This window comes from Arvicola amphibius, chromosome 12 (assembly GCF_903992535.2).
Source record: "Arvicola amphibius chromosome 12, mArvAmp1.2, whole genome shotgun sequence".
Lineage (NCBI taxonomy): Eukaryota > Metazoa > Chordata > Mammalia > Rodentia > Cricetidae > Arvicola > Arvicola amphibius.
Window position 1 is genome coordinate 57,706,797 of NC_052058.2, and position 23,532 is coordinate 57,730,328.

General features: G+C 35.9%; 1 protein-coding gene across 1 annotated transcript in view; it reads right to left on the bottom strand.

The window, feature by feature from the left end:
• Positions 1 to 23,532, bottom strand: part of Kifap3 (kinesin associated protein 3) — a 129,725-nt gene that overhangs the window by 100,647 nt on the left and 5,546 nt on the right. The window contains exons 2-8 of the mRNA XM_038349684.1: positions 18,784 to 18,915; positions 14,588 to 14,742; positions 12,458 to 12,513; positions 11,608 to 11,749; positions 4,318 to 4,417; positions 2,673 to 2,797; positions 469 to 567 (exon numbers count right to left, since the gene is read on the bottom strand). Coding sequence (XP_038205612.1) covers positions 469 to 567; positions 2,673 to 2,797; positions 4,318 to 4,417; positions 11,608 to 11,749; positions 12,458 to 12,513; positions 14,588 to 14,742; positions 18,784 to 18,915 — 809 coding nt within the window. The remainder of the gene's footprint in view (positions 1 to 468; positions 568 to 2,672; positions 2,798 to 4,317; positions 4,418 to 11,607; positions 11,750 to 12,457; positions 12,514 to 14,587; positions 14,743 to 18,783; positions 18,916 to 23,532) is intronic.

The following is a 23,532-nucleotide window of genomic DNA, read 5'->3' on the forward strand; positions in this document are numbered from 1 at the left end:
GTCGGAACTTAACCACTCAACTTCAAATCTTTAAAACAGGCCTGAGGAGACATGGTCCATTAGTAAGGTGCCTGCCTAACAGTGCAGACTTTGGTTTGGTTCCTAGCACTGCCAAACCAAATAAAACAGTAAAACTTGAAAAATTCAGTATAGTTAGAAAAGTTAAGAACTATCAGGGAATAAAAATTTATTCATGTGCAAAATTCATCAAACAAGCAATGAAATAAACCAAAATCCACACTTCACTATAAGCCAGGATTTGAATACTCACTTAAAGGGTCCATATCATTCTAACTAAACCTTAAGACTTTGCATCTTAACTGACGGCAAAACTATATAATATTAAAGTCTCTTATTACTCAACAAACCCTTAGAAACAGGGTTTATTATTTATTAAGTGAAAAATATTTCAAAATTCGGTTCCAGTTTTCTAGTGTCAGACCTCAGGAAGTGCTCAGGAGCTCATACCTCTCAATAGCTGTTCTTGCTTTACCACAAGTCCCTGGTACTTTTTAAAGGTTTTATCATAATCCTTTCTCAATGCTTGATTTTCAAGGTCTTCGTCAAGTAAAACTCAAGTTAAGGATCACAAGCATGAAGTGAAGAAAACCTACTGAGAACAGTGCTATTATGTTTTATCTGCAATTTATTATTTATTAAGACAGGGTTTCCCTGTGTAACTCTAACAGACCTGGAACTTACTATGTAGACTAGGCTTCAAACAAATAGAGATCCACCTACCTCTGCTTTTGGAAGCTGGTATTAAAGACACGCGTGCTATCAAGCCTGACTACAACTTTATTTTCCATCCAACAATTCAACTAGAATCCTAACTGCAGAACTATGCATAATCAGACATATTAGCCAAAGGACCCATAATTTCCTTGAAGTTCTACAATGATGAATTGTTTGAACTCCACCAAATACTTGGATTCTCAGTAATACAAGCAAATATCTTATGAAAGTTACCAAGTCTATAACTTCCAGCAGACTATAAGTGGGTCCATTAAAAATATGACTTAACTTTAGAGAAATTGATGCAGTTGCTAAGAATAAAAGACTCTATTTAGGCAGACACCTAAAATATTCAAATATGTAGATTAAATCTGAAGCTTTTTAGCAACTTGCTCAGGTTAGAGACTTGAAGAGAAAGAAGCCAGGCAATGGTGGCGCATGCCTTTAATACCAGGAGTCGATGCAGAGGCAGACAGATCTCTGTGGGTCTGAGGCCAGCCTGGTCTACAGAGTGAGTTCCAGGATGGCCAGGCTTATACAAAGATATCCAATCTCAAAACACCAAAATTACAGAGTGGGGAGGGAGGAGAGAAGGAGAGAGATTGTTTTAAAGAATAAGGCCCATGAGTTTCCCAAAAAAGATTTAATAAATGTACCACACTCTGGCCAGACAGGACTGGGTAACAGCCTTATGTCATGGGGAATTGAGTCAGGGAATTGGGCAACAGCCCCTAGCCATAAAGAATGGCTTAGCCCCAGTCTGACTTCAGCTCTACCTACACAAACAATATGCTCAGGTATGGAAAACAACCCACTCTGGTCCCATTCAAACCACAAAAAATCACCATAACTTCCTACTAGCTATCTATGTGTGTGTGTATATGTATACCTGTTCCCCAGCCCCTCTAAAAGCACTCAGCTTTTATCCTGTGCAAAAGCTGGGGCCCCTTGCTATTCCAATAAAGCAGCCTCAGCCTGTTATGATTAAGTCTATCTGCCTCTCTGCCTCATTTTTTCTTATAGGAATGATGCTTTATTCCTAATAAATACAAATAAATATTGTATTCAAACAATGCCATTGCCTGTAACTCACTGATATGTGAAACTTCATGTTAAGACACTTATGAACAGTTAAGGACTTTTGAGTTAGAATTAAATTGTAAAGACACTATATTAAGTATTTTCAAATGAGAATACAGTAATTTTAAAAACAGCATCCTTATACTCTACTCAGTATGAAAGACAAATCAAGAGATAGAAATTATCAGAATGTAGACTATAGCTCAAAAAGCAAAGGAACACTAAAGTAAATGAAATTCCAACCCCAAAATGCCTTAAGCCAATGGGCAATGACACTGTTAATAAAAAGTGTGTGAAAGCATTTGTTAAGAAACCTAAAAAACAATTCCTAGACCATAAAATACATTAAACCAGAATTTCCAAGGTTCTTTTCATAGGTTCTATCATTCTATATATCTTTCAAATCTGCACTAATATTTTTCGCTTAACTAGAAAAACTGAACTTCACAGATAAGTAGAACTGCAGTTTCCCGGAAAAACTAGGTTTATCGAGAAATTTAATCCATCCCATCAAAGTTACTTGGAAGTCCACTGCAGCAGTGGGAAGCCACGCTTCACAGACACACAGGTCCTGGTGATACAATAGTGCTGTCATTCCGAGACTCTCACTCACTTATCTAGCACTGCTGCTGACTTCACTCTTCTACTTTATAACGAGTCCAATGTGAAGAGACAAAACGTCTGTCAGTCTGTAACTATTCTGATAATTCCAATCTTTATCTTTACTTCTGGCACATTTTTACGTAATGTTCAAATAATGTGACAGGAACTAAAAACGAAAAGAACACCCCCTCCCGCCACATCCGTCAAAAGCATCTAAGCATAGGCAGCAGGTCAAAACGGCACCTAAAGGATATCAGCTTTCTTCTTCTTAGAAAGTTCTTCTTGCCAAAGCTCATGTCTTTTTAACTCATGATCAATGATATTCATACACAGAGCTCCAATTTTATAATGTGTGATGAGTCCATGAAAATGAGAAAAGCTTCAAAGGAGAGATTTAAAAAGAATACATCTAGTTCAAATAGGAGATTTGGTTTTGGCCCAAACTGCTATAAACTATACAAAACATAAGTCTGACACACATTTCAATGAATGAATATACTACAGTAATATTGAAATTATGAGATTATCTTAAATATGTATTAACATGCTATCTTCATTTTAAATATAATTATTAAACAAGTTTTCACTCTTAATCACAATAATAAGTACTAAGACAGTCTCAGAATATGTTTTGGAAAATTGTCTAACAAACTAATGTTATGATAAGGTTTTATTTGTTGTATAAAATTGATGAGAGAGAATAAAATAGTAACATATTAGCAATCAGGTTATATATATGTATATATAAACATATATATTTTGCTAAATAATTAACTTATTTAAGTATTTATTCAAGAAAATTTCTTTGCCAATGTTGATTATTAAAATCCAATTGGCTAGAAAATTTTCATAAAATCCCAATAATACCTTTATTAAGAATATATACATGTAAATATATTCAACTATTAAAAGAATAAAATTTCATAATTTATTAGACACAATGGAACTGGAGGACATTATGTTAAAATAAGTCAAACGAAAAAAGTAACTGTCTTATGTCCTTGTTCTGATATCTGGAAGGAAAGCGTTGACTTAATATAAAGAGAGTAGACTAGAGACTTCTAGAGATTAGGAAGGGTTAAAATTAGGGAGAATAATGGGGAGTTGGATCACCAAAACAACACACAATCACAGGAGGAATAAGTTCTGATTGTATAGCACAGTAGGGTGACTACAGTTCACAACAATTTATAGTATATAAATTGTTCTTAGAAAGAACTGCAAGAGAGGAGTTCAAACATGCACAACACAAAGAAAAGATAAGTGTTCACTGAGTTGGAAATACCAACCACCTTGATTTGATTATTTATATATTGTCACATGTAATCAAACTATCAGTCTGTATCCCCTAAGTATGTACTGAATTGGTAAAAAATGAGATATAGAAATATGTGTATTATAAATATGGTTTTATTTGCATGTTCATAAGCATATCTAAGTACAAGAGTACTATGTACCAGGCTTTTAACCTAAGTTTCTTAATCATTTAATCCTAAAAACTACCAGGAAAGAATGTGGCTATTACAATGAAAACTTTACACAGGAACCAAGGCCCAGGGTGATTAGGTAAAATAACAAAGAGTATACAGTGAGTAAACAGTAGACATTGCATTCAGACTGAGATAATTTTCCTCCAGAATTGTAAACACATTCCAAACTATTATGCCAAATTGGTGTTATATGAACATGTGTGTGCATGTGTGCATGCATGTGCATGTGTGTGCATGTGTGCAGGTATAGGGAGTTGTAGACACATGGAAGAATAACAGAGTAAAAAGCCAGCAGTAAGAAGCAGAGCATGGACAAATACACAAAGACTGAGAGAACCAATGGGCTACACACTGGTACAGGCAGGCAACAACAGAGATCAATTAGTCCTTTTAGAATCTTTATACTTACCTAGAGAAACAAAAGAAAATATAAATGATGTTTGTAGCTAACTCAACACTTTGTTTCCAGTCTTCTCTCAGGACTCTTGCTAGCGCACCAAGGGCAGTTTCTACAGAAAAGGAGACATACGGATATGATCATTTACCTCGGCTTTGATATAAAGGGAGGTTGGTTTTAAATGTCTACTTATGAATAAGTAACAAAGCCAAGATGGAACTGGGACAAAGAAGTAGGATGTTTCTTTCCAATACAGAAAGCTAACTTAGAAGTATAATAAAACTTTTATTCAAAACTCCTGACATACAAGTGTGTGCAGTAAAGAAATTGAATGTGACTTAGATAAATGTGACAATAGATCATCAAAGGCTGTCTGCTTCCTGACCTTCTGCTTAGAATCATACTACTGCTGTGATACCTTTCTCTCTCTCTCTCTCTCTCTCTCTCTCTCTCTCTCTCTCTCTCTCTCTCTGTCTCCTCCCTCCTCCCTCCCTCCCTTTATTTCCTTTTTTTTTTTTTTTTTTTTTTTTTTGGAGACAGGGTTTCTCTATATAGCCCTGGCTGTCCTGGAACTTAATCTTTAGACCAGGCTGACCTCAAACTCACAGAGATCCACCTGCCTCTGCCTCACAAGCACTGGGATTAAAGTTGTGAACCACCACTGCCGGGTTTTTGTTTTCTCTTTTAACATCTGATTTATTCTATTAGGACAAAGACTAGAATATATCTAGAATATAAATAAGCAGTTTAGCCAGCTTAGCTTCATTAAGGTAAAAAAATAAAACTTACATGAAGAAAAGTAACATTTATATATATATATATATATTACATACCAACAGACATAAATAACAAAATAGAAGTTTCAGATAATAACTTCCTGGAAGTACATAAGTATTTCTGCTAGAATAAATAATTGATTAATGAATATTTGTAGATATTAAGGAAATATGAGGTCAGTTTTAAATGAGTTATTATAAGACTATTTTTTGCGTAAGTATGTATATGTGGTACCTGTGTGTTTACACAGTGTGAGCACACATACATTTAAAGGCTAGAGGCTGACAGCAGGAGTCTTCCTCAGTTGTTTGCCACCTTTCCTTGAGGCACAGTCTCTCAGCTGACTCCAGAGCTTCGCAGATGTCTGTTCTGGCTAGCTAACTGGCTGTGGGAATCATACATCAGCATTCGGATTATAAGTGGAATGCCATTCCCACAAACAATTCATGTGGGGCTGAGAACACACAGGTTCTTACACCTGCGTGGAAACCACTTTTTTCACTGAGCTATCTCCGAGTATTCCCGCCCAATTTAAAAAAAAATGTTAAAATATCTGTTAATGCTATAGGAAGTTACAGCCAGTGGTTACCCGCCCACTGGGGCATGGCCTCTTACACTATATAAGCGGATGTAGAGCATGTGTCTGCTCTCTTTCTGGTTGCTGGATTCGGTTTCTGTTCTCCGTTCAAGCAGAGGATTCTGATTTGTGAGTTTACCCCTAAATAAATAACCATCTATTTCTCAATTCTGAGCTAGTGTGGGATTTTTTTAAAGAGTCCTTCCACATGTTAACACATAGAAATTATAATTTCACTGTCATTAATAAAATTCAGGATCTATTGTTTATTATATTTATTAAAGATATATAAAATGTCCTGGTTATTCAGATTATAAAATAAGAATTGGCTATATGGACCTGGGGGGAGTTGGAAGGACCTTGGTCTTAACATAGAGTAGGGAACCCTGATGGCTCCTTGGCCTGGAGAGGGAGGGGGGGGTATGGGTGGAGGGGAGGGGAGGGAAGGAGGAGGAGGAGGGGAGGAGATGGAAATTTTAAATATAAAAAAATAAACCATGAAAAAAAAAAGAATTGGCTATATTAGTTTTAATCAATTTAGTAATGAACTTTTTAGCAAATTAAAAAATCTGCCAATAGATTTTCACAATCACAGTAAGTCTTTGGACTAATGCAAAGTCTTTGGTCGAAGTTATTGAAAAATCACATAAGCAGACGGGCAGTACATACTCAATGGTTCAAAAGTCCTACTTAGTAGGAAATCTGGCTTCAGTTTTTCTAACTACCAAATCCTAAAAGCTTTTAATTAACACAAGCCAGAGGAAAGAGTATTTCTCAACTGTGCCATGGCAGACTATTGTAAAAGGGCATGAATTTGAACATAATTTCAGTACAAGACCAGAAAAGTGAATTCTGAACAACAAAGAAAGTCAAATTGAATCATTTATCTTACAAGTAAATTAAACTACATACTAGAAAGTCAAGCCCGACAATCAAGAATTAAAGGCTAGCCTTAGCCACATGTGCATTCAAGACAAACCTGTGCTGTAGGAGACCCTGCCTCGAGACAAAAATCTACCTCCTACTCCCAACTCCTACCCCCTCAAAAGAAAAAAAAAAAAAAAAAAAAAAAAACAACAACAACAAAAAAACCAAAAAAGGAAACAAAAAAAAAAAAATCTACCCAAACTAAAAAGACTTGATAAATAAACACAGCCTGGGAAACCAGCTCTAGTGACAGCCTGCCCTTAACATATAAAAGGTCTTGGGTTCAATTTCACACACCACAAATAAAACTACGGAACAATAACCAACAGTATTATAACGGTACGGCCCTTATCTATTGTGGAACAATCTTTTTGTACACTGTGAAGATGTGTTGTTCTCATTGGATTAATGGAAAGCTAAATGGCAATTGCTAGGCAGGAAAAAGGCAGGACTTGCAGACAGGGAGAGAGCACTGGGATGAAGAAGGGCAAGTCATGGTGAACAAGCCATGTTGAAAAAAGGTACCGAGCCATGTGGTAGATCATACATAAGAAATATGAGTTAATTTAAGTTGTAAGAGCTAATTAGTAACAAGACTAAACTATTGACCAAGCATTTATAATTAATAATAAGTCTCTGTGTGGTTGTTTGGGAGGTGGCTGGCAGGACAGAAAATTCCACCAATACTCATCAACAAGACCAATGGAACAGAAAGAAGATATAGCATACCCACTGCCATGTTGGAAGTGTACTGGTGAGGATTAAGTCTCTGAAAGATACAGCCACTGTTCCACAAAGAAATAGCAGGCACACAGAAACAATAACAAAAGTAATTTGGATAACTGGGTTAGGTCATGTTCTGATCACTAACTATGTGGGAATGGAAGATTACATAACATAAAGTAACCTTAGTTTATATCTCTATACCATTATTTTATCAAAAATGAATTCTGGGCAAGTAACTTGTAGGGCAGCAGACTAAAAACCTCAAACAATTCACTCTTCCATATAAGAATAAGCAACTAGTAAAAAAAAAAAAATTTTCAAAACTGCTATTTGCCATATTGCTATACAAGCTATATATTGCATATGCTACTAACCTGTTGGGAGACTGAGGCATGAAGACATGAATTTGAGGTTAGCCTGAGCTATATAGTGAAACACTATCTCACTTTTATTTAAAAATGGAGAATTACCTTTAGGTACTTCACAAAGTATTTACTAAAGAAAAACAGTTAAATTTTGATAAGAACAGAGAGACCTGTGACAACTGAACTATCTTATTCCTTTTTTGCCTTGTCTTGCTGTGGCGGACTGGCAGGAGCTGAGGAGAGTGTCCCTCATACCCCATACCAGAAGAAGCTTGTGAAAAGCTGGGTTCATGGGGTGCAGGGAACATTCAGTTGTCATTTGTTTGACCTGGAGCTTGCTGTGCCTTAAACAGCCTTATGCTGCTGGAGAAAAGCACTGTGGCAGCATCACAATGCCCGAGACAGGAGTAACAGTTTGTTAGCAGGATTAACAAAAGGTTATTGACATTTTTTAAACAAAAGCTAAAATTAGGTATTTTCAGGAGCTTTAAAGGAGTCAGATGTACTTTTGTTAAATCTAGAAAGCCACACACAGACAGGTACACAGTTGTAGGCCCATCACTGAAAGACCCTAATCTATCAGTTCTGGCTGAATTTGAAAATGTCCAAGAAGAAAAGCAGAGTCTTAAACGTGAAGTGCCTCAACACTTAGGACATACCCTAACTTACAGAGAGGTCTTTAGGAAGGGTGAGAGATATTATCACCAAGCAATTAAGGAAATTGTAGCCCAATCATTGCCCAATAAACTAACTTGAGTAGAAATTGCACTGCCTCTAAAAGGATATCAAGTTTGTAGAATTAATCCACAAAACTCAGCAAACAAACAAATGGCATTAATAAAAAGCCATGGGGTAGCAGGATTGATTTCCAGAGTTACCGTATATTGTTTCAACAAAACCAACTCACCAGAGAAAGAAATAGAACCATGTGACCCATGCTCGGGTAATAAAGTTATCAACAGATTGTTCATGAAAAAGCGGATACTGAGCTTATTATAAGACAAAGAGTTTAAATAAGCTATTATTACATTTAGAAAAAGGAGGGACTGGAGAGATAGGCTGGCAGTTAAGAGTACTTGTGCAATCATGAGGACCACAGTTCAGAGTTCCCAAGCAAGTCACCATGCTTCTCTCACACCTTTAATACAGCTCCAAGGAGGTGAAAACAGGGGCACCCCTGAGGTTTGCTGGAATCTAGCCCAGTTGTGAAAACCTGTGTCCCAGATTTAGGTAGAGACTTTGCCTCAAAGAATAGGTAGAAAATGATAGAGGCATACACCCGACATCCTCTTCTGGTCTCCAAATATACATGTACACAGGTACACACATTCAAATGCACAGACACATATTCAGAAATAAATAACATCTAAAAATTAAAGTGAACCATTTCTATAGATTTAAAGGCAGGTACATGAGTGAACAGGGATGACATTTTACCAACGAGACCACAAATTATAAAAGAAAAGGCAAAAATAAGAAATATGATGGAGGAGAGTTATCTGTCTATGTTTCTTTCATTGGTTAATTAATAAAGAAAACTGCCTTGGCCCTTTAAGAGACAGAAAATTAGGTAGGTGGAGTAGACAGAACAGAATTGTGGGAACAAGGAAGTAGAGTTGGGGAGACGCTTCAGGCAGTCTCCTTAGGGAGTCTCCATGCTTCTCCTCTCCGAGATGGACGCAGGTTAAGATCTCTCCTGGTAAGGCACCCCTCGTGGTGCTATATAAATTACTAAATATGGGTTAAAGGAAGATGTGAGAATTAACCAATAAGAGGCTGAAACTATGGGGCCAGGCAGTGTTTTAAAAGAATACAGTTTCCGTGTAATTATTTCGGGTGTAAAGCTAGCCGGCGGCCGGGTGGCGGGACACAGCCCCTCCGCTTCACACTACAGAAATATGTACTTAAAGAGCACAAAAGCTAAAGTTAGAATTTACTGGAAATCTAAGCAACAGATGTGACCTAAAAAAAGTTAATATAAGCATTTTAGATTGGTCAGTCTGAAGAAAAAAGAGGAAGTCAAAATGAGCAGGCCCTCAAAGACATCTGGAGGAGAACAAAGCACAGAAACATATCCATGATGCAGGTCCTAGAAGCATATGAAGGTTCAAACTGAACATTTAATGAGAAAATAGCTAAAAATTTGCTGTTTGCTGAAGACCAAAAAGGTAAACACACCAAATATACCACACTGAATGACATCAACACTTAAACATGTCATAGTCATGGTCAGGTTTGCAAAAAGGCTAAGAGAACCAAAGCATGAAGAGAAAAGCAATGCTGTGCTTATATAAGGTCATCAATAAGATGGTAAACAGGTTAACCTCAGAAATCATGGAGGCATGCAGATAGAATGACACATGAATGTGCAAGAGAATTTCTGTCACCTGTTGGGAGCACAAAGCTCATTGTGCCCACTGAGCACCGCAAAACCAATGATGCTAAACATGTAGGGCCTCTCCTCAAGGGAGAAATTACCTGTTTTTCACCCAGAAGGCCGGGAGTGAATACTGTTAATGACCAGGTTACCTTTCTGCTATCTAAGAGGCAGACCTCACCCACCTTGTGCTATAGAGGCAGACCTCACGCCGAATGTTTATAACAGATTCTTCCCTCCCTAGATCTTTAGCTCCCAGTTATTGGAACTCATCCTTGGGGGAGATGTCACATGTACTTCTCTATGACATCTTGGCCAGAGACCACACTAAATTCTAGACCTTGTAGTTACAGAAACCATTTTTATGTCCACATTTACTTTGTAAAGGAGTTTCTATGTAGTCATACCCTAAGCTTTATTGTGCACCTGGAATGGGAATAAGTGTTGCCTGGAAACTTTTACCCAAACTCTACTGTGTTTTAGATATGAATCTCCTGGCATTAGACTTCCCAGGTTTGATCCAGGTTGATGAAGGCAATCTGAACTGAGTTTTCATTTTCCCATCTTCGTGGATCACTGCCTGAACCTTACAGGGGCCTTCAGCCACCTGCCTGTAACTCCAGAGCTCTGAAAGTGGATCACTGGAGCCAGCTAACTAGCTAGACCAGCCATATCCTCATGTTCTGGGTTCAACTGAGAGACAATAAGGCAGCGACTCTTGATATCAGCACTGTGCCTTTACACACACATATGATAATGTATACTTCTATAAACAAGTATACTCATACACTTGTGAACGTGCACACAGATATGTATATACCCCACATATACATATGCAAGAAATAAATCGGTATTATTACAGTACAAAGGCAGGAAAAGAGCAAAAGTGTAAATTAGAACAAATTTCTGTATACTGTTAAAATTAAATTGGTTGTAATTTGAACAAGATTGTTTGAAACTGTCAATTGTAATGTTGGGGAATCACTAAGATAATAACTCAGGTAAACATAATAATAGAAAATTAGCTTAAAATGATAGACTAGAAAACATCTAGTATAAAAGGAAACAATAGCATAAGAAAACAGAAATGGAAGAGTAAAAAGGGTTAAAAATCATAACATTTTTCATAATTTACAAATATATATGTTAAAAGTTTCATCATTCATAGCAAATACAAAATAACAAAACCTACTTTATGAGTATTACATCAATGTTAAACAGACTAAAGACACCAATAAACAGAAATGGAAAAAGAACACATGGTGGTCTAGTCATATGCTAATTCCAACAAACTCTTGAGATTCAAAACCATAAGCAGTGTGAAAATAAAAGAGTGGATACATAGACCTACCATGAAAAGAGAGGAGAGGAAGATAATAGATTGAAAATATTCCTAATATATACAAGAAAAAAGAAACCAGAATATATTTAAGACATGAAAACAAGTATACGTGCATTTGCATACATAAAATATTTAAGATCTGAGTACAAACTTTGAGGGTAGGTTTGCTTTACATAATTTTCTATGTTCAATATTTAGAAAAAGAAATTACCATTTAATAGTAGTTCTTCCAAGTTATCAGGATTTCGAGCCAGCTGTAGGATCAAGGCAGAACCCCGAACCTTGTCTGGAATATCTTCATACAACAGCTCAATGTACTCATCCATGTCATTAATGTTGGCCACTTCGTCAATCTGAAACATAGCAGGAAGCACTCAGCAGCTCTGATAGGCAGAATCGCTGTCAGATCGATGATATTTGTGATGGATACATTACTTACAAACAATTTCCAAAGAATGGATAATAGCCTCTTTTGTGGGTGGGAATTTTAGGTCTTTGTGTAGTAGAATGATAATAATAAAATGGAACATATCTAAAATTTGTTTCTTTTTAAAATATTTATTTATTTATTATGTATAAAATAGTCTATCTGCGTGTATTCCTGCAGACCAGAAGAGGGCACCAGACCTCATAACAGATGGTTGTGAGCCACCATGTAGTTGCCGGGAATTGAACTCAGGACCTTTGGAAGAGCAGGCAATGCTCTTAACCGCTGAGCCATCTCTCCAGCCCCCCTAAAATTTGTCTCTTAATGTATTTTAAATGTAATACAAAGTTATTTGCAACTACAATAATAGATTAAATATTTTAAAACTCATTTCAAAATGTTGAGAATATTTTTGCTACTTATTTTAATAAAATTAAAATGCGTTAAACAGCACTACCAACAATTTTTTGTTTTAATCAATTAAGCATTGATCAAATAAGATGCCTTTTTAAGGTATCTCTAAAGTGAACCATGTAAAATTCTACTTCTGAACATGGCCATATGCATTACTGAAAGGAAAGGTGATGATGTCTGTAGTGTTTTGTTGAACAGATCAGAATTCACACGGTCTTACCTCCATCCCTTCAAAAGGAGGTGGATCTTTAGGCTTGCTTGATTTTTCTTTTTTTTCTGTAAAAAAGATTTTAAAAATCCTAAGAATTAGGTTTTAAAGGTTTGGGAGTAATTATTTTCAGTAGTCGAGATTGATGCTGCCTAACCTGGGGATATAAAACTAAATATTTGATGAAAATTTTTTCAGTGCATAAAATATTTCCATGTAAAAATCAGCTATTTGTTCTAATGATGTTATTAAGGAGAACACAAACTAACAAAATCTGTGACAAAATTATACTTCTTTCAAGATGAGAATGCATAAATCAATAAGGCAAAGAAAATGGTGTAAGTAATACAAAAATGATGAACATGAAAACTAACGTTAACACAGGAGGAGTAAGAAACAGTAGCTAAATTATAAGCGAAAGTAACTAAGAATGAATGATTTTTGTCCAAAAAGTTAAAGGACATAAATTAAAAGATGAATATTTGATATTTACATCAACTTAATCTTCATTTATTCCCAAGGAGGCATTCAAACGTACTGAACACGTTTATTGTTCTATTCAGTTCTAAACAGAAACAATGCATTAAATCAAAAAATTAGAAAGGAAATTAAATAAATTAGAAAAAAATAAAAAACTGTGCAATTAGCAAATAAATATGGATATAAAAGACTTGGCAATTACAGGGGACAATTTAGAAGAACGGGATTGGCAAGGGGTCATCAAAGAATGCTGGAAGTAAATATGAACTCTACATTCATGTATCAAACTGTCCTAATGAAAGCCAGTTTCACACAATTAATACATGCTACAAAAGAAATACTGCTATGAAGTAGGAGTGATGGAAAATGAGAAACACACTGTTGACAATAAAGATGTCAGGACAGCCTGCTCTTCCAAAGAGACACAAATATGGAATTGAAAAGGAATTAACCATTTCCACTTTCAGGGGCATCATCCATGAGAGGTAAGGGCATATCATCAAAAGTTAAATTCTGTTTCAAAAAATAATTTTAGTTAAAATTCTTTTTAATTTTCAATAAAATAACTAGTTCTGACTGGCAAAGAGAAAGAAACCACTAGAGTGATGAGTCACTGTGCCACAGTTTACTGCCGCCCTCCTGCCGTCTCCTTAGGGGCTCTGGCTCTGCACTATCACAGTGAAAAGCTATGAACACCTTGAGCATTTAGACAAGCATAGTTTTAATGTGCAGTAAAACAAATTATATACCTTCAACTACTAATGTGCAGAGAGAGACTAATAGTGACTTGAATTATTTTATCCATATATAATGAACACTTTTCACAGTTTTTTTTCATATATTCTAATCACTAACATTCAATAATCCATTGGAATAACCTTTTTATTTGAAAATGTCTTCTATATTTCCCGAGCTCTAAAACATTAATGGTGCAGTTCTTTCATGAAGGAGTTGAGAACAGGAAAATGACAACAATAAGACAATGAGAAAAGAAATGTGATCCTTTTCTTAGGAAAACTCATGAGAGTCATATCCCAGGGTTACCTAAAGCGTGTGGCATCTCTCATATGTAGATTAAAACTCGAAATAAATAATTCACTAAAGTTATAAATTATGTATAAACAGGAAATTTAGAAAAAATAAGTCTAATTGGAAAAGAGAAGATCTCTGCCTTCAGTGTGCTTTTTATTAGTCTACTACCATGACGACAGACTTATCTCCTTATTTCAGCATACGTGTGCATGTGCACGCACAGTGAAACAGAGTCTGACCACTGCATATATAGAGCATAAAACCTCCAATTCAGGAAACAAGTACATCTGGTTATCCTAGCACTGGTAAGAACTCACAACCAAAATGAATACAGTTTTCATAACTAGATTTGTTTGTCTGCTTGCTTGTTTTGGTTTTTCCAGACAGGGTTTCTCTGTAGCTTTGGAGCCTGTCCTGGAATTCACTCTATAAACCAGGCTGGTCTTGAACTCACAGAGAGATCTGCCAGCCTCTGCCTCCACTGTGCTGGGATTAAAGGCACATCACTGCCCAGCTATAACTATGTATTTTTATACTATACTATATTACACATCTATTTACAAAGTAATCATAATATTTGTGAAGGCCACCTTTGGTGTTACATTTAAAACCCTACCTCCTTCCACTCACCTTTTCCTGACAATGAATCACGGCGGTTCTGTAGATAGTACAGCAGCTGCTCTACCTCATTCAGCTTTGAGGGATGAATGAGTTTACATTCTTCAACTACTTTTCGGGCCAGGGAGGTGATATCTGTGTTAGCATTGAGACTCTTCAGACGAATGCTGCAAGCACATCCAAATTCCCATTTCAGATATTATAAAAAGTACATGACAGATTCAAAAATACTATTTTAAGGTAATTTATAGATTATATACAGTCTATACCTATCTAGCTATTGAATCTTATTAAAGCAATAATTTAGATACAATTAGGCTTATATAAATTCAAAGCAATCATTTCCTGTGAGTTGCATAAAAAGATAGTAAAAGCAACATAAATCTTTTAAGACTTTCTGGACAAGATATCCCTAAGCCCTGTTTGAAGCAGTACTTCTGATGTAAAAACACAGTCTTTACTTATTACTGAATATGAAATACATACTGTCAGAAATGATATCATTTATACTTAAATATGACAACATTTTTCAACTTTTCTTTACTTGTGCTGGAATTGGAACCTGTACTTGCTAGGCAAGTACTATAAACTCTGAGGTACTCTGCCATTCCTTCCTCTTAATTGAGTCCAGGACAATCACTAAGAGTCCGTCCTAGTGAAAAGGAAGAAAAGACAGTACAGAGGAGCACACCGGCCTGTTCACATGGACTCATGGCATGAGTGACAACTATGAAAACACAAAATCAGACTGTTAAGTAAATCCTCCTATACAAGACTCACACTCAGTAGGAGAAAAAGCCAAAGTACCCACTGTATAGAATTATTTCTTTGTGAAGATAGCTAATTTTTGTAGGAAAATAGCAGGCTACTACAGGGATAAATGAAAAAGAATCCAGAGAAATATTTTGAACACAGCATCTGTGAAGTCAGTATTCATAGATGACTTCTGCTGAATCCAGTGTTAGCTTGAATTAGATATCCTTCCCAGCTTAAATTTGCTAGAATAACACTCTTTACCTTTTCTGTCTTAAATCTATTCATTTTTGTTGTTGACAACTTTTAAGTGTTTAAAATCACTGATTTTATTTTGGACAATTTTAGCTGAACATCAAAAGGCAGATGTAGCAAGGATAGTCCACAGAAATAACCCCAAAGACATCTCTTTATTCAATTTTAACAAAAACTCAGAAAATTTGTCAATAAATCTGATTGAAAAGAGATACAGGAGAAACTACATCAACAGCTGGGCATGACAGGAAAACCCAGTTCCAGCACTTGGAAGGAAACCTGAAGCAGAAGAACCGGTGAGCTCAAGACCAGCCTGGGCTATAGAATGAGACTCTATCCCAAACAAAACAAAAATGAAACTCAATAAGCATACCTTCAAATTTGTTTTAGGCTTTTAGAGCAGATTAGTTTTCTAGAAATAGTGTTCACAAATTACAGAGAGAATACACTTACCTCTCTCCCAGTTTCTACTGTGTGCTTCTTCTACAATTAGCATCTTGCCTGTACAGCACATTTACTATCTTTATCAAAACTCACGAATATAAAGAGTGAACCCTAATGTAAGCTAGGAACTAATATTGATACACTTAATTATTAACTGAGGGCCAGAGCTTATATTAGCATTCATTCTATGTTCTATGAGTTTTTATAAATTATGTTACAATCATTATAGCATCATAGTAAAAGTTTTATTGTTCTAAAAAGTCTTATCTTTTGCCCTTGGTAACCTCTAACTTCTTTATTATACTTACAGTTTTGTCTCCTCCATTAATAACAGGCAGTTGGAATTGCACAATATATAAACTTTCCAGACTGACTTCTTTTGTAGGGTCCCTCCATGTCTTTTTGTGCTTAATAATTCATTTCTTTACATTCTTGGATAATGCTTTATGATATGGTGGTGCCAAAGTTGATCCACTCACTATTGGCCATATTTTGGTTGCTTTCAATTATTAGGTATTTTGTATAAAGTTTCTATAAATATATGTGTAGACTTTTGTATAGACAAATTTTTAACACATTTGAGGAAATATCTAAAAACATGATTACAGGATATTACATGAGCCTGTATTTAGATAACTGCCAGTATCTGCTATTGCCAGTTTTAGAGGCCTTAGCTGTTATAATGGGTGTGACATGATTCTTGACTGTTCTACTATGCACAGACTTTTAAATCTCTTCTGTGTCATCAGACACATTAGCAATCCAGCTCAGCCTGTGCGGACCGAGGCCGTTTTAGTTGCAGTGCTCGTCTCCTAAGACCTGCATCCATTCAAGGAAACTGGAGAAAAGGTATAATTTCATTTTTTCTGTTTTTGAACATGACAGTTGTGATTACTCACCTGCTTTTAATCAGCATATGTACTTTTGTTAGGCACCCAACATCTATTAAAAGCTAACAGAATTTCATCTGTATGATTTCTACACCATAACCATCAGTTTCTCAAAATGAAATCAGAAAGGCATTCTAAAAGGCTGATGTGCCAGGCTGTGGATCTAGACAGTCAATGGCCTCTCTAGTTTGGTGACAGTTTATGTCATGCCTATCTCAACCTACACAGACTTTCTCTTCTACACCATTAACAAAACCTTTCAGATTAACAAAACACATTTTCCTTTTGGTAGGGTCATGTGGTACATACCTTTGGTTAGTGAATGTGACATGCCTTTTGTGAAACCCTTAGAACTAAAAATTAAATTCCTCTCCTGAAGTGCAGGTTTTGAGATTATAAAGTTAAAGACAGCTTTTCTTTAGGAAATCTAATATTGAAATCTCAAGAGATTTTCATTAATGCTCAAGTCATATAGTCTCAGGTAAGGAATGACAAACAGAAAAGAACGGAGAGAGAAAGACTAAAAGGGTGAGCTGGACTGCAGTGTGAGTATGCGCACATATTCTTCAGTGTCTTGTATAGTCTAGAGGATTCATTCATCATCACGAGCCACTAATGCCAGTCTCCTGATCCCGACAGAAAAGCCAATGATGACAGTAAAATGAGACACTAAGCGGTTTCTCTTTGTAGGGTGAAGCAAGCCACGGCTTTCAACTATGCATTACTGAAATTCAGACTTAGTAAGTCTCTGTTGTAGGAGGCAACTGTGTGCATATAGTACTTGGATTCCACCTCTTAGATGAAAACGTGACCATCTTATAGTGACAACCTAAAATATCTCGATGGGAAACAATGTTCTTTGTGGGGAAGAAACCATCGCCAGAGTGTTTAAGGACTTGCAGTCAATACTTATACTTAAAGTGGCACTATCACATGCATTCTTAGTAGCTCGAACACACTCAATTCCAAACATGGCACAAGTAGAAATGACTTCTGACTAATTACCAAATCAACACTGAGTATCTGGGAGAGGGCTAAGGGTGAACATTAAGTGATATCAAATCTTCTCTACTATCATAAAACTATGGGGGATGGAGAGATGGCTCAACAGTTAAGAGTATAGTCTGCTCTTCCAAAGGTCGTAAGTTCAATTCCCAGCAACCACATGGTGGCTCACACCATCTGTAATGAGATCTGGTGCCCTCTTGAGGAACAGACCTGGCCAGTCGTCCTCATCAACTTAGACCATGAAACTCAATAAGAGCAAGTTCTACAGAACCACCATATATGTGCTGCCCACACATGCTTCAGCATTGCCAGGGCATCAATTTCATTTTCATTTCATTTCATCATAAAACTATAGGAGGAAGGTAAGATAATCAGCAGAAAACTGCAGAATGATGAAAAAAGGACAGTTCCCGAGAGACTCTCTCAAAACCACGACGGAAAGGAAGTAGGACACCAGACGATCTAAGAGCACTCTTATTACTAACATTTTTTCAGAGGACTAAGTTGCTTTCAAGGACTAATTAAAGATCTGTGCCCCATTTGGGAACATCTGAACATCAAACCACTCCCAGCAATTCTAGGGGGAAAAGGATACAGGATTTTAATAGTCAGATTTTCCAAACTAAGCAAAAAGTTCCTATATAAACGTAGCTTTTGTGATTAATTTCACTTAGCATTTCTCTAGAATATATTCCATATTTATATAGTCTAATGCAATCTTTCATTGACTAAGATAAAGTCTATCTAGAAGTGTTCCATAAATATTTATTACCTATGAAGACTAAAATATTAGATTTGTATAAAGTTTATATAAAAAGTCCCCTATGTTAAAGATGTATACAAATGAAGAAAGCTTACATTTTTTGACATTCCTTTCTTTCCCCCAACATGGGATCCCCCATTTCTCCAAGAATGGTAGCTTCCACTTCATATTGAACGATGAGAGCTTTTTCTGATGGATGGACATCAATATTTCCCCCTTTAACTTTCCTACAAAAATATAAAAAAATACATTAAAATCTCACAGAACAGCCATAATTTTCACACAGTTTCTACGTCTAAAACATGAGGGCGAGACTGACGCACGCCATCTAATCACATTCTCTGAGTCTGGGACAAGTATGTATTTCCTGGCCCAGCAGAACATATCTTCATGAATAGTGTTACCTTGAAAAAAAATATGTATTTACCCAAAGAACCACGTATAAATGCAAGTGAAACATTTATAATTAAAATTGTCTTTGCAGAGGATGGCTCTGACTAAAATGAGCTTTTTATCACAGCCATTTTGATTTGCATTTCCCTAATTGCTGGGGATAATTAACATTTTGGGGAGATATTTCTTAGTCATTTTTATTTCTCCTTCTAAAAACTCACTGCTCAAATCCATAGCCCATTTTTCGAATGAGTCATGTTTTTTTCTTAAGTTTTCGATTTCTCCATATATTCTGATAGTAACCCTCTGTCGAGGATAACTTGCAGAGATTCTCTCCCATTCTGTGAGCTTCTTCACTCAAATGTTTTAGTTGTGAAGAAGTCTTTTAGTTTTCTGAAGCCCCACTTGTCAATTGTAGGCCTTAATTCCTGGATAAATGGATCATATTCAGAAAGTCCTTTCCTATACATATGCCATTCATATACCGTGTGTGTGTGTGTGTGTGTTTTATTCTAGCATATTCAATGTTCCAGGTTTCATATTTAGGCCTTTGATTGATGTGAAATTAGTTTCTCTGCAAGGTGATAGATATGGGTCTAATTTCATTCTTATACATGTGGAGCATCCAGTTTTCCTAGTACCACTTGTTGAAGTTCAATTTTTCTTCAGTGTCTGATTTTGACATTTTGTCAAATATGAGATGGTTATAGTTACTTGCACTGTACCCATATTTGGGTCTTCTATTTTGTACCACTGATCTACATGTCTGTTTTTGTGCTGGTACCATGTAGATTTTATCTGATGGCTCTGTACTGAATCTTGTAATCTCCAACAGCAATCCCTCCAACACTGCACTTTTTGCTAAATATTGCTTTGGCTATCTAGGGTTTTTTATTGTTCAAAACAAATTTTAGTATAGTTTCTGCTTTTCTACTTTTGTGAAGAATGAAATGGAGTTTTGATTGGGATTGCTCTGAATCTGAAAACAGTTTTTGGTAGTCATTTTCACGATATTAATTGTACCATTCCATGAGCCTGGGATGTTCTGCCATTGCCCAGTGTCTCTCTCCATCTCTTTCTTCAGAGATTTAAGGTTTTCATTGTAGAAGTCCTTCCTATAGATTTTATTTTCTCTGGGGCTACTGTGAAGGGGAGTGTATCCGTGATTTCTTTCTTTGTATGTTTATTGTTGGTGTATAGAAAAGCTCTTGAGTTTTGCAAATGGATTTTTTATCCTGTCACTTTGCTGAGATTGTTGATTGTTTCTAGAATAATTCTGGTGAATTTCTGGGGTCTCTTATGTGTAATATTGTACCATCAGCAAATAAGGATAGTTTGACTTCTTTTTTCCCTACTTGTAGCCCTTTACTTTCCTTTTCTTGACTCATTGCTCCAGCTAGTGCATTGAGCAGTGTATTGAAAAGGGGTGGGGATTGAGGACAGCCCTGTCTCATTCCTGATTTCAGTTTGTCTGCTTCAAGATTTTCTCTATTTAAGATGCTGCTGGCTGTGGGTATTTCATATATAGCTTTCATCATCTTGAGATAGGTATTTTCCGGTATTTTTCTCTAAGCCCTTTATCAAAATGGCATGAAAGTTTTCATTGAAGGCCTTTTCTTCATCTATTGAGATAATCATTTGATATTTAAGTTCATTTGATATTAAGTTCATTTATCAATTCATGTTGAATGGTTCCTATGGGTATATGGTATATAATCTTTTGGATATAAGCCTATATTAAATTTACAAGCATTTTAATGAGGATTTTCAATCTGTGCTCATAGGATATTGGCTTATAGTTTTCTTTTTGTTGCTGCAGCTGTGCCTTAACTAGTTTGGGTATTAGAATGGTACTGGCTTCTCAGAAAGAGTTTTGCAGTGTGCCTTCTCTTTTTGAATAATTTAAGAAGGACTGATTGCAAACCGTGTTTGAAAATATGGTAGGATTCTGCTGGGATTCCATGTGAGTATTTTTTTGCTTATATTTTATGTACATGGGTGTTTATATGTGCCTATGTATGTGCTTAAAATCGGCAGAGACCCAGGTAATCAGGTACCCTCTAACTGGAGTTACGGTGGGTTATGAGCCACTATGTGGGTGCTGCGAACTCAACTGGAGTCCTCTGCAAGAACATCAAAAACTATTAATTGCTGAGCCAACTATCTAGCCCCTAAAATTGTTTTCACAATGGATGTACCTCATTAAAATTTATATTTATAGTTTATTTTGTTTTTACTTTTATAAGATGAATAATTTTGTTTTAAATGCTAAACTTTCAAACAGAATTGAACATAGCATTTACAACATATGAGGAATGTCTAACTTCTGAGATGATTATCTCTTAAATATTTTACCTCAATTCTTAATTTGATAAAATTATTGAATTTTTTATTTACAGTACCCTATTACTAAATTGATATTTCTTAACTGCCTGATAATGCCTTCTTAGTAACACCACTTTGTACATATGTACCAGAGAACTGCACCCAAAGATGATAACCTAGCTTAGAAATATATTTATATTTATTACAATTGAAGCCACAGAAATATTTATTAGAAATCCTTTGGCCTGGAGTGAACTAGGTAATAAATTGAAACCAAATGAGGAAGTAAAGAAAACTGATAAAGGTAACTATGTAGCTAAACAGAAAAGCCACTGTGTGTACCTTTAGTCTAGAATGCTTCTTTAAATAGATATAAGTCTTAAGTATAAAGTAACTACTTTATAATTTAAATTCTAATAAAAGGCAATGACTTCCAGAATGGATAATTAAGAAATGATGCATGTGTGTATGTGTATGTGTGTGTGTGTGTGTGTATATGTATATATGTGTATATATATATATATATATATATATATATATATATATGATGTGTATATGGTAGACATGGTAGATACTTCAGCTCCAAAAACATGAACAGATTAAAAGTTAAAAGATGGGAAAAGAAAATACAAACAAGGGCTGGAGAGATGGCTCAGTGGTTAAGAGCATTGCCTGCTCTTCCAAAGGTCCCAAGTTCAATTCCCAGCAACCACATGGTGGCTCACAACCATCTGTAATGAAATCTGGTGCCCTCTTCTGGCCTGCAGGCATGCCTGCAGGTGGAGTACTAAGAATACTGTATGCATAATAAATAAATAAATTTTTAAAAAAATAAAGTTTAAAAAAAAGAAAATACAAACAATACAAAAGAAAGGTGGGGCACTTATACAAAACCGGCTTTAAATTACAAGCTAGTACAAAATGTAACAACAAACGCTGTGGTGAGAAACGAATCAACACATCCAGAAGATCTAACTATTACAAACATAAACTTGAGAGTAGAGACCTAAACCATATAAATCAAGGACTGAAAGTAAAGAACAACAGTTCTATAACAATAGTACAACAGTTCTATAACAATAGTGGCAGACTTCAATATCACTAGGAATAACAGATATACCTATATAGATTACTATAAATAAAGAAATTGAACATTATAACCCAGTTAGACCTAATACATATAAAGGAGATGAACTTTCCCTTTAAAAAGTGTAAATGGGGTATTCTAACAGGTAGATCTTATGTTATGCACAAGTCATCAATTTGAAAACACTAAAATTATATAGTGTGTTCTCTAAACATAATGAATAAAACTAGGAATCAGCACAGAAAGAAAGCATTCACAAAAATATGGAAAATTAAATAATCCACATCCACACAGCTACTAAGTCAAAGAGTAACTCACAAGAGAAATTATAAATAAAAACAACACAACAAAATTTAGGGGTGTGACAGAGCATTGCCGAACAGAAATCTGTAACTATAAATGCCTGCATTGGAAAGATACCAAAACTTAATAAAAGCAATATACAGCAAGCCTATTGTCAACTTCAAAATAAATGAAGAGAAACTCAACATAATTCCACTAAAATTAGAAACAAGACAAGGTTGTCCATGCTCTCCATACTTATTCAATATAGTACTTGAAGTCCTAGCTAGAGCCATAAGACAACTAAAGGAAACCAAGAATCTTCCTGGGAAAAGGAAACATAAGGGATTTCATGAGTGGACTGAGGGAGGGTGGGATTGGGAATACAAGCAATCAGGCTGGGGAAGTAGGAACCACGGGGAAGGGGTACTAAAAGAGACTACTAAAAAGGGGGCGGCATTTTGGGGTCAAGTAAAAATTTGGCACAAGGGAATCTCCCATGAGTCTATGGGGAAGACTCATAGCAATAGCGGATATGTAGCCTGAACTAGGTAGGCATCTCCTGCAGCCAGATGGGTGCCTAGACTAATTGTCATCAGAGAGGCTTCATCCAGCAACTGATGCAAACAGTTTCAGACCCACAGACACATTAGGCACAGTTCAGGGAATCCTGCTGAAGAAGGGGAGAAATGATTGTAAAAGCCAGAGGGGTCAAGGACACCACAAGAAAACTCACAGACTCAACTAACCTGAGCTC